At 58.8% G+C, this 15,752-nt stretch overlaps 1 protein-coding gene across 1 annotated transcript; it reads right to left on the reverse strand.

Moving 5' to 3' along the window:
* Positions 1–940: 940 nt before the first annotated feature.
* FAM222A (family with sequence similarity 222 member A) lies at positions 941–15,425 on the reverse strand. Its single transcript, XM_075039588.1, has 2 exons — positions 15,308–15,425; positions 941–2,989 (listed from the first exon to the last, which is right to left on the reverse strand). Exons 1-2 carry the CDS (start codon positions 15,387–15,389, stop codon positions 1,773–1,775), a joined length of 1,299 nt encoding a protein of 432 aa, XP_074895689.1. The 5' UTR covers positions 15,390–15,425; the 3' UTR covers positions 941–1,772.
* Between the last annotated feature and the right edge of the window lie 327 nt (positions 15,426–15,752).

The raw sequence follows: 15,752 nt of genomic DNA on the forward strand, positions 1-15,752 counted from the left end.
CTCCTGCTGGGGGGGAAATCGGTGGCAAACTCGCAGGAGATGATGGATGGCAGGGGAGATGCCGGCACCGCATCGGTGCCAGCTGCAGGTCCTGGGATGGGGATGGGGTACCCGACCCCCAGCACCCATCACCGGGCCCTCGGGGCTGCGAGAGGCGAGCATCCCGCGGGTGCACACAGGGCCGCAGCCCTAATCCCTGGGGATTTGGCCCACGTGCACCCACCTCGCCCGGCCACCCTTTGGTGGTGCCACGCGGGATTAATGGCTCAGCGTCGTTAGCAGGTTATTTATAGGTGCTCCTCCGTGCCCTAAAAATCTGTGGGAGGAAGGCAGGGAGCGAGGGGCTGGGGGGGGTCCCAGCTGGGGTGGAGGGGAGCCCAGGGGTGGCCACAGCAAAGCAAAGAGACTCCAGAGCACATGTCCAGCGATATCCTGGTTTTACTTTGGGAAAAACACCATCCGGACACACGGCTTGCGGGTTTTGTGTTTTTTTGGTTTTTTTTTTTTTTTTCATTTGTTTTCTCTCATTTTTAAAACAATATAGTGCAGCCAGCACTTCTCACAGTAGAATATAATGGTCAATTTTAGTATAAAAAAAAAACATTCTCAGAGATTTGTAAATGCACTTAGTGCTTGAACAGGCCTTTCAGGGATACAGTACCTCTTTTCCGAGCACAATCACCTTGGGTTTCATCAGGGTATTTTTCTTTTTTTTTCCTTTAAACATCAAAACACTTTGTATTTTGTGGTGCGGAGCCTTTTTTAAATGAATAAATCTATTAAACACAGAATTACACATAGTGAATAACGGACCGTAATGAGCATTTTGGAACTGTTTTTTTTTTTAAAAAAAAAAAAGGAGAAAAAAGGAGGGATGTCAGCGCCCCGGGAACCATGGTCGCCTCTAACCCAGAACCAAGGTAGAACTGACAATAAGGGGAGAAAAAGAAAAACAAAAACAAAAAAAACCAGCCTGGAAATGTGAGACCCGGGCAGGTTCCCGGGGGTGCCACGGGAAGGGAGAGGGGCCGGGGGTCCTGCTGGGCGCCTGGCATGGGGCCACCAAACCTCCCGGTTGAGTGGGAATAGGAGCCGGTGGCCAACGCGGGACCAGGCGAGAAGAGGAGGAGGAGGAGGAAGAGGGGCGGGAGGAGACTCTGTAGCAGCCAACACGTAGATGTACAGCCTAGTCAACTAAAAAAAAAAAAAAAAAATTAAAAAAAAAAAATCTGTTCAAGTTTTCAAGTGTTTTTCTTAAATAGCCTCCAGACTGTCCCCAATTATTAGCTTTAATCAAAGCAGTGCAAGTTACGGACTTCAGCTACAGGTCAGGCGCGAGCTCCCTGTGGCCACCGCGCACCGGCTGGCTGCCGGGCTGGCACCGGCTGCCAGCGAGCCTCTCGGCCGGCCGCGGCACAGGGCTCTGCCCCGCACGGATCCGGCCGGGCGCCCGGAGCGGAGCCTCCTCTCCCTGGATAGCAGCAACTCGTAGCGATTCCCTGTTCACATTCGTGGAGATAAAATGATTTCTGAGCTATATAGACAAGCGGTCCTTCGTCCTCGGCTTCCGGCGGGTTGCGGGTGTATCCAGTCTGGGGACCCCAGTGAAACGCCAGTGTCCCGGGAGCCCTTTTGGCAGCAGACCCCATGTCCCCCTCCCCGTCCCCCCGCCCTCCTCGCTGCCACGGTCCGGTACCCGCACGGTGCCGGAGGGGAGCACGGCTCGCGCCAAAGTCCTCGCCCCTGGGTTTGGGAAAAGCAGCATCGGTTCCTTATCTGTAGACGGGCAGGCGGATGTGGGCGTGCTGGTGGTCCAAGAGCCTTGGCACAGACACGGTCTCGTAGCCCTTGCCCAGCATCTGCTCCTTGATGCAGGGCGGGTGGATGTCGTTGATGAGATACTCCAGGGACTGGAGGCTGCTGCTGAGGATGGAGGTATTGCAGAGCGTCTTGCTGGGCAGCCCCTCGGCGGGGGGCACCCCCAGCTCGCGGGGCCCGGCCCCCAGCTCCGGCGGGTTGTAACAGTCGCTGTTGGGGGTCACCAAGATGCTGTTCCAGGGAGGGGCGAAGTACTGCCCCACCGAGAAGTTGCCGTGCATGCAGTTCAAGGGGGACGAGCTCACCTTCTCGGCTGCGCCGCCCAGGGCGTAGGGGCGCGACGCCCCCGCGCACGTCTCGGGGGACTTGCTGAGGGCCCCCCCGCCGCCGCTGCCCCCGCTGTACATTCGCAGGTGCTGCTGCTGCTGCTTCTGCTGCCAGACCAGGTAGTCCATGCCCTCGGGGTAGACGCCCGCCTTGGGTCCCAGGGCCGCGGCCGGGTTGGAGCCCAGCGCCAGCTCGGTGCCCTTGCGGCACTCCGGCAGGACGGCGCCGGCGTACGCGGCGGCGCCGGGGAAGGCGCCGTGCTTGGCCGGGCTGGGGTTGGCGGCCACCACGGCCGGGCAGCCCGGCTGGGCGCCCTGCGCCTGACACTGCTGATTGATCTGGTAGATGATGCTCTGGATGGAGGGCAGGTTGGACGGCGGCAGGGCCAGGCTCCTGCCCGCCAGCGGCAGCACGGAGGCCGCCACCGTCACGTTGGGGGGCACGGGACCCTCCAGCTGCTTCTGGCTGCCGTGGTAGCTCAGCTGCCCGGCGCAGGAGGGACCTTGAGCTAAAGTGCTTGACACGGGGTAGGGAGCGACGCCGACCTGGGCGGGCGAAAGCTTAGTCCGCTTCCCCTCCGAGTTCTTCACCACGCTTTTACCGGAGGCTTTGACGATGGCCAGGAGACCCTGGTAGCCGCCGGCGTGCAGGGGGTAGGGGCTGTAGCGCTGCCCCGTCGTGTCGTAGCCATTGACCGTCCGGTTAAGGTGCTTGTGCTGGGGGACCCTGATGTTGGTGGGGAAGATCTTGATGGTCAGCGGGCTGTTGGCCACCTTCTGTGCGTAGGCGTCCAGCTCGGCAGGGCTGGGGTAGCGCGGGGAATGCATGGGTGCCACCGTCTCACCTACGGGAGCAAAGCGTAGGGTGAATCCGGTGCTGCTGGGAGGAGGGGGACCCGGCGCCCCGGCACCCAGCGCCTCCCCCCCGGCCCCGGCTCCCACCCGCTGCTGGCAGAAACCAGGTCATGGCACCAACCTGCCCCCTCCCGCTGACGGAGTCACTTGTAAGTGGCCTAAAATAAACTCAGTGTGGAGAATGGAAATGTCACTTTACCCAACGGGGGAATCTTTCTCCGAGATTGGATTTAAACTACATTATACAAGCAATTTCATGGGTGCTTTGCGCTGCTACGAGAACCTCACCAAAAATGGAAAAGCATTGCATTTACCAGCCATAAATCAGCAGTTCCTATAATGAGCACAAAAATGTCACTTTTATGCAATTTTACAGATGAACAAAACTGGTGAAATTAACTGTGGTAACCTACTGGAGTCAGCAAAAGCCACTGCAGAAAAAAAATTATATATGTATATATTTTTGTTCCTTTCAAACTCTTTCCCAGGCAAGTTTCTGCCATTCTGGTGTGAAAACTCATTTGTCGTACCCATTATACTTTCATTTGGAGTTTATCTTGAGTATCCAATGAGCCACCAACTGTGAAAATGATTAAATCTACAAAATCTATCTAATAGATGGAATAAATTAGGTGTTTAAAATCTCCACACACACACACACACACACAGAGGCACATGCATATACACGCCAGCACATTGGGGACGATGTTTGCTCCTGAGCTGGTCCCAAAACCCCCGGCCCTGCCAGGGGATGGACACCTGCAGCACTCTGGGAACACCAGCCCTAGCATCTGCCTGGAGACAGGTTTTGTAAGGGAGAGATGGTCAAATCGGGGGGCTTTGGGGCTGGCAACCCCCAACGAGGAGCCCCAGCCCTCCCAGGGCAATTTTGGAGGCTCCCAGGCAGTGCAGCCCCACAGCACCCTGGGGAAGGGGACTGCAGGCACGCGGCATCCCCGCAGGGACGCTGGGGACCACTTTGCTCCAGATGCCACCAGGACCAGCAATTCCTGATGCCACCGTGGGCTGGGTGGCAAAGTCACTGCGAAAGAGCCGTGCCATTGGATGCGTTCAGCACACCTAACAAAGTTGTTAAAATGCTCTGCAACCCCTGGCTCAATCCTGCTCGGAGAGATGCTCCGGCGCAGTGCCCGCGCCTGCCTGCACGCACAGGCGTGCCTGGAGGAACCAGGCACAACATTGAAACCAGGATTCAGGGGGAGGTTGGGGCACTGGCAGCTGCAGGACTCCATGTCACTCCCCGGGCAGCAGCGTGATGTTCAGGGACACACAGGAGCGAGGCCGTGGCCGCTCTCCGTCCTCTCCATCCAAGCGGTGCAGCAGTAATTTAACAGGCAGAACGGCAGAGCGTTCACCAGCCATTCCTCCCATTAAGCTAATGTTATGAGCTTTTTACAGGTGTCTTAAATAGACATTGTTATTAACGAGTATATTAAGCCAATTAAAACCAGGGCCTTTGAGTAGGATTTAGTGTAGCTGCCAGGAGACAGGAGGCATGGCATCATCAGCTCCCTATGGTGGGACACGTGCAGGCACGTGACATCCCAGGATATGCTGCCAGCCTCGCCGGGCACATCCCGGGCATCGACCATCCAACCTCCATAAAGCTCCCGAGCCGCGGTGGCACCTGCAGAGCAGCCAGGCAGCTGCACGGGTGCACGCGCGCGTGCATGCTGGGTGCCGCTGGGCACGGGCACCCCGTGAGTCGGCGGGCGCAGGGGCCTGCGAGCGGGACCCCGGTGGCACGGCATGGCACGGCACGCTGCCCGGCACCACGGCCCGCTGGCACCACGAGCCGTGCACATCTGCATTCCCCTTCATGCCGGCACTGCTGTCCTTGGAGGTGGCAGCATCGTGAATACTCAATTAACATGACACTAATTAGCTGGTGACACTTGCAGAATCCCTAATGAGCCCTTTCCACGGAAACACTCCTTTCCAAGCAAAAATAATAAAAAAAAAGGGGCCATTGCTGGAGGGAGGGAGGCAGCATCGCCCGTGGGCACCGTGGCTGCCCGGTGCGAGTCACCAAAACCCCGTGCCTGAGCACCGGGGCTGCGGGTGACGCTTCTGGGACGGTCCATGCAGCCCCCCTGGAGCTGCCCGCTGCTGCGGGACAGGCAGAGCTGCCAGCTCGGGTGAGCCGAGCTTGGCCAAGGGCATCCCACCCGCGAGCCCCGGTGCCAGCGCATGCCTGGGGAGTGCCGTGGCCGACGCCGAGCCGGCCTGGGGAGAGCCAGGAGCCGCCTTTGTCGCCTCTTCGTGCCAGCTGGGTTGGATGTGACAAGCCACCAATTCGGTGTGTTGTCACATATCAGGGTGACGCACCAAACCCCCGCCAGGAAAATTACAGAGCGACCGATTTCCCGGCGGCTCCCGGCACGCTGGCGGCTGTGCGGCTCCACCGCTCCCCCTCTCCGCAGTAATTACTGCTTTCTAACGGGCTGTAATTACTGCGAGATGCAAACTCTCCTGAACCACCGCCGTCACCCGTCAGGCGCAGGCAGCCCTGACACCAGCCGCTCGCTCCTGCCTTTGCCCCCCTCCTCTTAAACTTGAACCATTGGAGCCATCGAGCCAGGACCGGGTGGGATGCGCCGTGGACCCCTGGCCGGTGTGGTTTACCTCCGCCGGCTGCCGACACGCGGGCAGGCTCAGCAGGGCTCGCCGCCACAAGCAGCCCCGGCTCTCGCCACCCCTAAACCAAATCCAGCTGCCAGCAGCACGCCAGCCTGGGGACAGGCACCCATCAACAGCCGCTTCTCTCAGAAGATGCTTTGCCAGCTCCCGGCTCCCTCCCTCCCTCGCTGGCATTCCCACGGGATACGGCCAGCACACTCCCAGCTCTGGGCTCCCCCTCCCTCCCTGACCTGCTCTATTTTTCCAGCCTGCACTCAATAACAGCTAAATAATTGAATCTGCTCAGCAGCCAAAGATTTGGTTTGAATTTTATTGGAATTTTAAATTGTTTTGTTTCTTCAGTATTTTATTACTGTAAATGGAAAATGCATCGCCCGCAGTAATAATCCGATGGCTTTTTATATTACTCCGAGCTTCTGCTCAAAGCATTATTGGAAAGCCAGGCAGAAACGAGAAGCCATTATAATGGCAGCACAGGCTTATAAGATTACGCCTCCAGCTAAACAACTTTTTACTTTAGCAAATTGGCCACCAAACCTGGTTCGAGACACAGATGTAAATCCCAGACCCCACCGGTGCCGCCATCCGGAATAAATCTCGGTTTATGGGTCGGGGAGCCATGCCCAGAGCAGCCGGGTCTCTGCAAAATGTCCGACGGGGGGGGGGGGGGCAGCTGCGCGAGGGGCGGACGGGGGACGGGGGTGCCTTGAGAAACCCCCAAAAGCCTCCCCCGGCATGTGCACCCACTGCCGGCGTCCCATGCATCCTCAGCATCCCCCGCATCCCCCACATCGCCTGCATCCCGGCATCCCCTGCATCCCCAGCATCCCCCGCAGCTCCTGCGTCCCCCACATCCCCTGCATCCCCAGCATCCCCTGCATCCCCCGCATCCCTGGCATCCCCCGCATGCCCAGCATCCCCAGGGTCCCCCACACTGTGCTTGGCTGCAGCCACAGCCCACAAGGGCTGGGGAAGAAGAAAAGATGGGAAGAAAGGAAGGGAGGGAAACTAACTGAAGCCATCCTTGCGGCAGGAGAGACCAAGGCTAACCAGAGGCCGATGATCCGGGGCTTGTGCGGCACAGGAGTCGGCCGACACAAACCCACAACAGTCCCCAATTACCCCCGGCCCTGGCCCCGGCTCCACTGGGACACAATGGGCGCCGATGAAGCCCAGCTGCCGGGCCCCTAATTAACCCTGATTTTAACTGTACACTTTTAAAGGCACTAAAGCGGTTACAAAGTGGAGAACAAGGCAGGGTTAATAGCGCAGACCTAAATTGCAGGCCCGCGGGGCCTGGGCCCCATAGAAATAATAGACCTGTCTGGGCTGCTCAGCTGTCAGTCAGGCGAACAATTTGGCACCCGAGGAGCTCAGTGATGGCACAGGACGGGCAGCATCGGGGCTCTGGCAATCAGTGTCTGCTCAGTTAAAGCATTTGTGGGATCAAAATGACGCCAGGGAAGATGCTCAGCACCAGGAAGGGTGCTCAGCACTGGGAAGGATGCTCATCATCAGGAAGGATGCTTGACACTGGGAAGGATGCTTGACACTGGGAAAGATGCTCATCATCAGGAAGGATGCTTGACACTGGGAAGGATGCTTGACACTGGGAAAGATGCTTGGTACCAGGAAGGATGTTTGTGACCAGGAAGGATGCTCGGTACTAGGAAGGATGCTCAGTGCCAGGAAGGATGCTCAGCACCAGGAAGGATGCTCAGTACCAGGAAGGATGCTCGGTACTAGGAAGGATGCTCAGTGCCAGGAAGGATGCTCAGCACCAGGAAGGATGCTCAGTACCAGGAAGGATGCTCAGCACCAGGAAGGATGCTCGGTACCAGGAAGGATGCTCAGCACCAGGAAGAAGGCTCAGTACCGGGAAGGATGCTCAGGACAAAGAAGGACAGGAAGGATACTCGGCACCAGGAAGGATGCTCCATGCTGGTCCCACAGCGCAGCTGCCCTGGGTGTTCCCTGGCCTGGTGCTGGCCGCAGCATCCCTGGCTGGGCCCCCTCTTCCATGGAGGAAGGCGAGTGCATGACGGGCAATTTATGGCTTTAATTTTCAGGCCATGATGCTGCAGGAGATGCTGCACTCCCTGGGTGGCTGTCCCACTCTGGAAGGGGACCGTAAGTGGGATGTTGGGGTGCATGGGGGGGTACGTCCCGGAGATCAGCGCTGGCAGCACCGCAGCCCTGAGGTGGACTCAGCGGAGACAAGCTGAGCGGGGATGTGGTGGCAGCAGCACATGGCACCTAACCAGTTAACAGCTGGCATGAAAGACATGCACTGCCTCACTCCCTCCCCTCCACTCCTTTGCTCCTCTGCGAGATGAGATAAGATGGGACAAACCTTATTTTTACACATCGAAAGCACTAAAATATTTCGCAACAAATGAAATAAGTAATCTCAGAGGTAAATCTTTATAAAGCTGCCGAAGGCGAAGCTGTGGCTGGAAGCTACCTGGCGCCTTGCTCGGGCCTCAGTTCCCTGCAGCCCCAAAGGAAACCGCTTTTCACCCCTTTTTCAGACAGGAGCAGAGCTGCTGCCAGGGCTGCCGGGGCTGCCGTGCTCCTCCTGCCACAGCACAGCCCTGGTCAAAGCGCAGGCACATCTCGGCTGCTCCGCCACGAAGGGTGACCAGCAGTAAGACACGCCATCCCGGGGGTAACCCCATCCCGGGGAGGGTGAGATGGTGAGAGCCACCCAGCGGGACCAGCCTGGCACTGGGGATCGGGTCTGTCTGTGCTGGGACCTGCGTAGCAGCAGGCTGCTTCCCGCTGCCAGCACGGCCGAGACGAGGCCAGCTCGTCCTCCCTGTACCGCAACATGCCAGGTGCCCGGCTGGCAGCCCCGCTCCGGTCAGGTCTGTCCCCGCAGCGGCAACCTGCGCCCGGGCAGGGTCATGGCTCGGCACCGCAGGTGGGCTCAGGCGTGCCCAGGCGGGTTTGCCAGGGATGCTCGGGCAAGCTGCAGCGGCCAGCGACGCGCCCGCCGCTCGGACAACCATTTCAGAGAGGTTTTCTGCTCTGAACCTCAATGCGAAGCCCCGGCTGCTCTGTCCTGGTCCCGCTGTCACATTCACCCCGGGAAGGGGCATTTCCTGGGGGTCACCCTGCCCTGCCCCAAGCACCCTGCCAGATGTCACCCTCCCTCGCCATCCCTCCCCATCCTGCCCTGCTCCTCTTACAGGAAAGCGCTGGTCTTTCCAGTGCTGAGCTCGCGTTTCTCTCCTGCTCCAACCCTGCGGGGCAAAGGGGCAGCAATTAGGCAGGATCTCTAATTGTGCAGGGGCAGGAGGGGGTGGGAAGGGGAGCGATGCTGAGAGTGCCAGGCAGAGGCAGGAGGAGACACTGGGGGACCTGAGCAGCCAGTCAGTGACCGGCGTGCCAATAGCTCTTATTAAAAAATAATAGTGCTGCAGCCTCCAAATGAATTAAATTCTGCAAGAGCCGAGATCTCATCCCCTGGCTTTGGGACCAGGCTCCCTGTTCCCCTCACAGCAAGGAGATCCCAATGTCTTCGAAGCTTCAAAAAGCATCAAAAATCCCCTTTTTCTCTGCCTGCAACACTAGGAGCAGATTTGGGAAGAGCTAAACCCTAAATATTTGCAAAACACTTGGAAGAAACCTCAATATTTAGAAAACACTTGGAAGAAAACAAACAAAACCTTGTACATTTGACAAATCAATAAAATCTCTGAAGATTGGGTCCAAGCCTCAGGTGGCAAAGCTGCCTGGGCAGGAACCGGCCGCCCCGGCCCCGCAGGCTGGCAGGACCCCCCTGCCCGCTCCGCAGGGCTGGAGGGCAGACCCTGCCCGCACGGCACAGCCGGGGCCAGGGAGCCGGGTGCTGGAGCTGGCGACCCCCTGCCAAGAGCAGGGCAAAGCTCAGGGGGTCCCAGGTGGAGCCCGGGGGGGGGTCACTGGGGGATGCCGTCCTGCCCAGACCCAGGGTGACCCCAGGGAGGGCACGGGGGCGTGCAAGCCCCTGGCCCTGCGGAGAGCGGCAGCAGCAGCCGGCGCGGGTGCCACGCGTCCCCCGAGCTGTTTTTGGGGTGCAGCCGGGCGGAGGGGGCCGCCGGCGCTGCCCCCCCGCCATGCCGCTCGCTCCGCACCAGGCGGGTTGGGCTGCTGTCACATCGCACCGGCTTTCCCACCCTGTGAAGTGCGGTGGTTTCTATGGTGACTGTGTCCCCAGGATGGGTGGCGCAGAGGCCACCGCGCCACCGTGTCTGCGGCGGGGGGCCCAGGCACCAGCACAGTCCCAAGCCCCCCGCGAGCACAGGCCCGGCAGGGATGGCAGCCACCCATGACCGGCACCCTCAGCACCACCACGGTCGCCCATAAATTGCTGTGTCCCCTCTGCAGAACCCTCCGTTGCAGGACCCTCCGTTGCAGGACCCCCCATTGGAGGACCCTCCCGCATCCCAGCCCCCGGCGTGGAGCCAGGACAAAAGCATCCTCCGGCAGAGCATCCTCGGCGCGAGGAGCAGAGAGACAAACGCGGCCCGGCTTCGGGGGCTTAAATTAAAACCAACTACAGAAATAATAGCGGGAGAAATCCATCTGAATAACCGTAGGTGGCAAACCCCGCGCGGCAGCCGTGCAGGAGCCGTAATCTGCAAAGACAACAAAATTCATGACAAAGCACAAAGGGAAGCGCCGGGCTTCGCCATCCCCAGATATTCATCCGTTAACACGTTCCCTTTTTAGGCTGACATGTCATTTCAGACGGGCCTTTTTTCCTCCCCTTTCTTCTCCCCCTCGACGGCGCGCGGCTCTGCCGAGGCGGCTGCTGAATTGGATCACCTCAGGGCGAGCACTTTATTATCTGCAGTCAAAGCGTCACCACAAATACCCGTCTACACACACACGTGTCACTTCCCATTTGTCTCCTCCACGAGGTATTAGCGCCGCGCGCCGCCCTGCACTGTGCCACCGCATCCACCGGCGCGGCAAAGGCAAACGGCGCTGAGCGGGAGGCACGCAGGGAGGGCAGCATCGCGGCCATAAGGATGCCCTGGTGCCACCCCACTGCTGCTCCGATGCCACCCTGATGCCATCCCAATGCAAACCCTGATGCCACCCCAATGCCATCCTGATACTATCCCAATGTCATCCCAGCGCCACTCCAATGCTGTCCCAATGCCATCCTGATGCTACCCCAGTGTCACCCCAAAACTGCCCCAATTCCACCCTTATGACACCCAGATGCCACCCCAACTCCACCATGATGCTGCCCCGATGCCACCTCTATGCCACCCAACACTGCCCTAGCACAGCACTGATGCTGCCCCAATGCTGTCCCACCACACAGCCGCCGAGGGGACCTCAGGACCGGGAGGGACACCACCGCAGCTGGCAGCCCCGCACCTCAGCCCAGCCGCTCCCCAGCCCCTCTGCTCTATCGTCGACAGTAAATTAGTATTTGATTCATTTTAAGACACGGGCTTTGCATGCCGTGCATGGCTGCTGGCACCCACAGCACCCCATCCCTGCCAAGGGGGAGCAGAGGGGGCACCCCCGGCGCAGGCTGTGGGGAGCGGGTGCCCCATCCCCGGGTCTGCAGCCCCGCATGGCCCTGCTGGTGCCCAGGAACCTGCTCTGCAGCCGATGGATCGGTGCGGTCTTGGAAAGTTTGGACACAAACCAAAACCCCCTCGTGTGCCGGGGCGTTACCAGTGAAACCCACCCAACGACCAGGGCTCTGACCTGGTGGGAGACGGTCGCACCCGGAGAGGCTGCCCCAGCACCAAGCAGCTCCCCTGCACCCAACCATCTCCCACCGCGCACGTGACCGATCGAAAAGTGGTTTTGCAGCGTTTCCTGGCAGGGAAAGTGCAAGTCAACAGCACATTTTGGGCACGGCAGTTAATTGAACTCCTTTTTATGGCACGTATATAAATACACAGCACCATCATTAACCGATCCCTTCCAGAAACTGAAAATGAAAGAATTAATCTTATTTCACTCATGTGTAACCCCTCATGAAATTAAAATGATATTTTATGGGTGTGTACAAAAGCAGAGCCTTGCTGCAGCTACTTTAATGAAAATGCCCTTGGAATAAGTAGAATTGGGTAACGAGAAGCCATTAAACGGGGCTTTATCCCATACGCAATTAAACAGTTTTATCACTGATGAGAGTCCCCACAGGCGAGTGGGGAGAGCTGTCGGTGACCCTGGAGCCAGGTCCCCGGTGGTTTGCTGCTCTCTGAGCCCCGGCCATCACCTCTCATTAGTGTTTTAATAACCCAGCCGGAGCCCTGGGAGGGCTCACGCCAGTCCCCAAGAGCCGTTTCTTGTTTCTTACACCATCCCCATGGGGCCCAAGGTGCGAGGTCCCATGGGACCCCCGGCACAAGGCCACAGTGGGGCAGGGCTCCAGATCCAGCCCCGCCAGAAGGATGCAGGCAGTGAGAGGGGGTGGCTGATGCTCGCATGGCGAAACGTGATGTTAGCACAGGGGGAGCTCAGGGAGCTCCCCGTAACTCCCAGCTCCATACGGATCCCACCCCCTTCGAGGAGCATGCATCCTGCCCCCCCCAGCCGCACGCCCAGCCCCAGGCTGATGGCAGAGCAGTGCGGGCTGAAGGAGGGCACATAGAAAGTAACATTTAATTAAATATAAGCCACCGTTACATTACGGCAGAGAGCAAGAGCAGCAAAGAGTTTGGCCAAGCTGAGAGTGGTATTATTTGATTTATAATTTAAATAAAGCTCAGGATTCCTGTAATGCGTGCAGAATAAAATCAAAAGGGACCAGGCTGCTGGAGTTAATTGGACGTGATATTTTCCTGAGGATGCTGCTTCTCCGCAGGCTCCTGCTCCTCGGCTGGAGGCGGGCAGACGCAGGCAGAGCTGGCAGGGCTCCGGGCACCCTCCTGCTGCCTCCTGCATCCTCCTCGAGGATGCAATGCCGCCATGCCGGGCCGGTGCCCGTGATGCAGCTCTGGGATTACCAGCAAGGGAAACCGGCTGCTGCCATGAGCTGGCAACAGCGAGCACCGCGGCAAAGTCACCTACAGCATTTAACCGGATGGGTTTTGTGGGATGCACCGAGCCCGCTGGGATGCAGCCACGCCGGTGCATGGGGCACCAAGTCGGGGGGATAGTAATTAGCAGGAGAGCCAAGGGGCAGAACCAGGGGGTGAAGGCGCCGGGGCCGTCAGCTCCCAGCACGGGCAGGAAAATTAGTCAGCTCACCTTTTATGTGAAATTAATACAAAAATTAATCAGCAGCACGGGCAGGATAATAGGATTTCACAGTGGTGCTGGGCCAGACGGCCAATGTGCTGAGAGCCAGACTCATTTAATATCGACAGAAACAATGCCAGAGGACAGAAATAAGACCCATAAAGATAATTACTGAGATACTCAGGAGCAAATTAAGTAATCAGAGGCACTTCTAAATTGTGCCTCGTTTTAAGAGAACGCTATCTTTGTCGATTACCTACGCAGGCGTTTAGGAGGCGGCAGGAGGCTCGGCCCTGCACGCCAGCTCACCGGCCCCTCTGCGTTGCGCTTACCGCAGGTGCCATAAATAAAGAAGAGAAAATCGTATTCCAAACCAGATGCGTGGCCCTGGATGTCACCTGCAATTTAATTTGCGCTAGCAGGAGGTAGAGAGGAGCGAGATGCACTGGATTTGCCCATAATGAGCGGAAACATACGGGCAGCTAAACTTTGATTAAGGTGACCTGGCTGGCGGCAGCCGGCGGTGAGCGCGGCACAGGGGTCCAGCTGGGGAGCTCAGCCACCGCCGCCATGCACCGCCCGCCCCAGGGGATGCGCCCCAGTTGGGGAACAAGCCTCAGAGAACTCGGGCGAGCGTGGTCCTGCCCTGAGGGATGGGGCACGATCAGCCAAAAAGCGCGGTACCCCAGTCCCCTGCACCTGCCTGGGTCCGGCTTGGGGTCAGACCTCTGCAACCTGCCCTCCTCCCACCGGCATGGCTCAGGGACCCCCCTGCACCCCGGGGCTGGGACCCTCTGAGGATGGGGGTGGTTGCACCCAAGAGCAGCTCTCCCCACCGATGGGTGCCTTGCCACGTGGTGACACCACGTACAGGCTCCTGCTCCCCAAACCTCATTTTAGCATTGTCTATGGTGGGGCGGGAAATGCTGGGGAGCACCAGCATCCCCCCCTGGCAGGAGGGTGCTCCTGGGCCCCGTCCCCAGGGTGCTGTTCCTCAGCATCCCTATGAGCCAAGACGGTCCCCGGCTCTGAGCTGCAACCAGGGAACGCAGCGGGGATGGGTGGGCATATCCTGACCTCAGAAGACACCACACTGGGCTCGACACAAAGATGCCCAGTGCCAAACACCTCTGGTCTCCAGAAAACCCTGCCAGGCTCAGCCTGCCCACAGGTCTCAGACCGTGTGGGCACAGCTAAGCTAATTAGCCAGCGGCAACGAGGCGTGCTGGGAGCCGGACCCTCGTGCCAGCCCTGCGCTGCCGTGCGCTGCTCAGGCGTGACGGATTAGGAATAATTTTACAAGAGCAACATCCGTTTTCCTTCCAGACACTAAGAAGGAGACCCCGGCGGCACCGCAAGCTCTGATGCAGCGCAAGCACGTGGGGGGACCACGCACGCACCCACCTGCTTTGCAGACTCACCGAGACCCCCAAAAGCTGACACCCCAATGGGTACTCAGGGGCAAACAGCTTGGGGGGCATCGATCCCGACTGCCCCTGCAACCGCTGCATGCACATGCAAGTGCTTCCCCACCTGCAACGCTGGGACGTGTGGGTGCCCATCACCCTGCCTCCGGCCTGGGTGCATCGCTCCCTGCAGCGATGCTGCGCTGGAGCTTGGGGAGCTTCACCCCAAAAAATAACCCTCCTGGCTGCCAGTATGACCCATGCCCCGCCGGAGCAATGCTGGGGGTCCTCAGGGTGGCGGAGCATCACCCAAACCCCGCGCCCGGCTCACGCAGCTGTGTCGGGGTACCCAGGTAGAGGGGAAAAAACGTCTCTGGGAAAATACAGATCATTAAACAAATGCCCGGGGGCTGTCACAGACTAACAAGCAGAGCTTTAGCAGCTGATTTGTCTTCAGCCGGCAATGTTTAAAAATCCAACTGAGACCAGCAGAAAAATATCCACTCCCCTCTTTAAAACACACATTCATCACTTGAGAATCTTAATGCGTCTTTCCCAGCCGGGGAGGTCAAACACGCCTGCCTAAAGCAGGCTCATTAAATATACATTTAATCACGGTTTGGATTGAGAGACAAAGGCTGGGAGAGACAGGTGCTTTACTGGAGTGACCTTTTGGATCCCATTTTAATGTAACTAGTTTACAGCTTATCTGAAAGGCCAGCTCCTGGGGAAGGCGAGCTGCAGCAAAACGGGGAAAGTAATTAGGGGGGGGAAGGGCCGGGGAGGTTTGGGGGGCCACGGAGCAGACGACGGCAGCATCCTCTGCTGCCGCCGCGCCTCCCAGACAGCTCTGCAACATTTTCTGAAGTTCGACTTATCAACCAGAGCAACCCAATTTAATTTGCTTATCTTGTCTCCTTCCTCCCTCCCTCCCCCCCGCTTCTCCTGCTCTTTTTAATTATCGGTTAAATAAATGTCTTTTTCAATAAGGGAAGCAGCATCAAAGCGGGCGCGCACCCCCCCCCCTCCCCGGGCACTTACACTTGCGCGGCTCCAGCGCCTTGTTGGGGCAGGCGAGGTGCTGGGCTGGGGGGTTCTGGGTCCTCTGCAGGCAGGCCAGCATGGTCCGGGTCTGCCGGCGGGCAACGCCGCCCCCGCCGCCGGCCCGCGCCCTGCCGAGAGAAGAGAAATGCCGGTGAGGCGAGGGGACCTGGCCCCCCCGCTGCCCACCACCCTCCTGCCCACCCAGCTGCTTGCCGGGCGGAGGAGCTGGAGGCAGGAGCTCCCCGCACTGACCACGGGCATGCACGCTGCTCAGAGCCCTTCGCTCCTTTGGAGATACATAAATAACGGGAAAGCCTTAAATAAGTATGAATGTATATAAAGTAAATCTGAAGGTCTCAGTGGATGATTTGTGCTTCTTGCAAAGCTTTCCGCCCTTCCCGCCAGGATCGGGGCAGAGCCAGGGCATCCCTCCAGCACCGCG

Source organism: Buteo buteo, chromosome 11 (assembly GCF_964188355.1).
Source record: "Buteo buteo chromosome 11, bButBut1.hap1.1, whole genome shotgun sequence".
NCBI classification, from domain to species: Eukaryota; Metazoa; Chordata; class Aves; order Accipitriformes; family Accipitridae; genus Buteo; species Buteo buteo.

Coding starts and splice junctions, on each gene's coding strand:
- FAM222A (XM_075039588.1), bottom strand. CDS start 15,389: ATGCTGGCCTGCCTGCAGAGGACCCAGAACCCCCCAGCCCAGCACCTC. Junction 2,990..15,307: donor GGCGCTGGAGCCGCGCAAGT/GTAAGTGCCCGG, acceptor TTGCTCCCGTAG/GTGAGACGGTGGCACCCATG.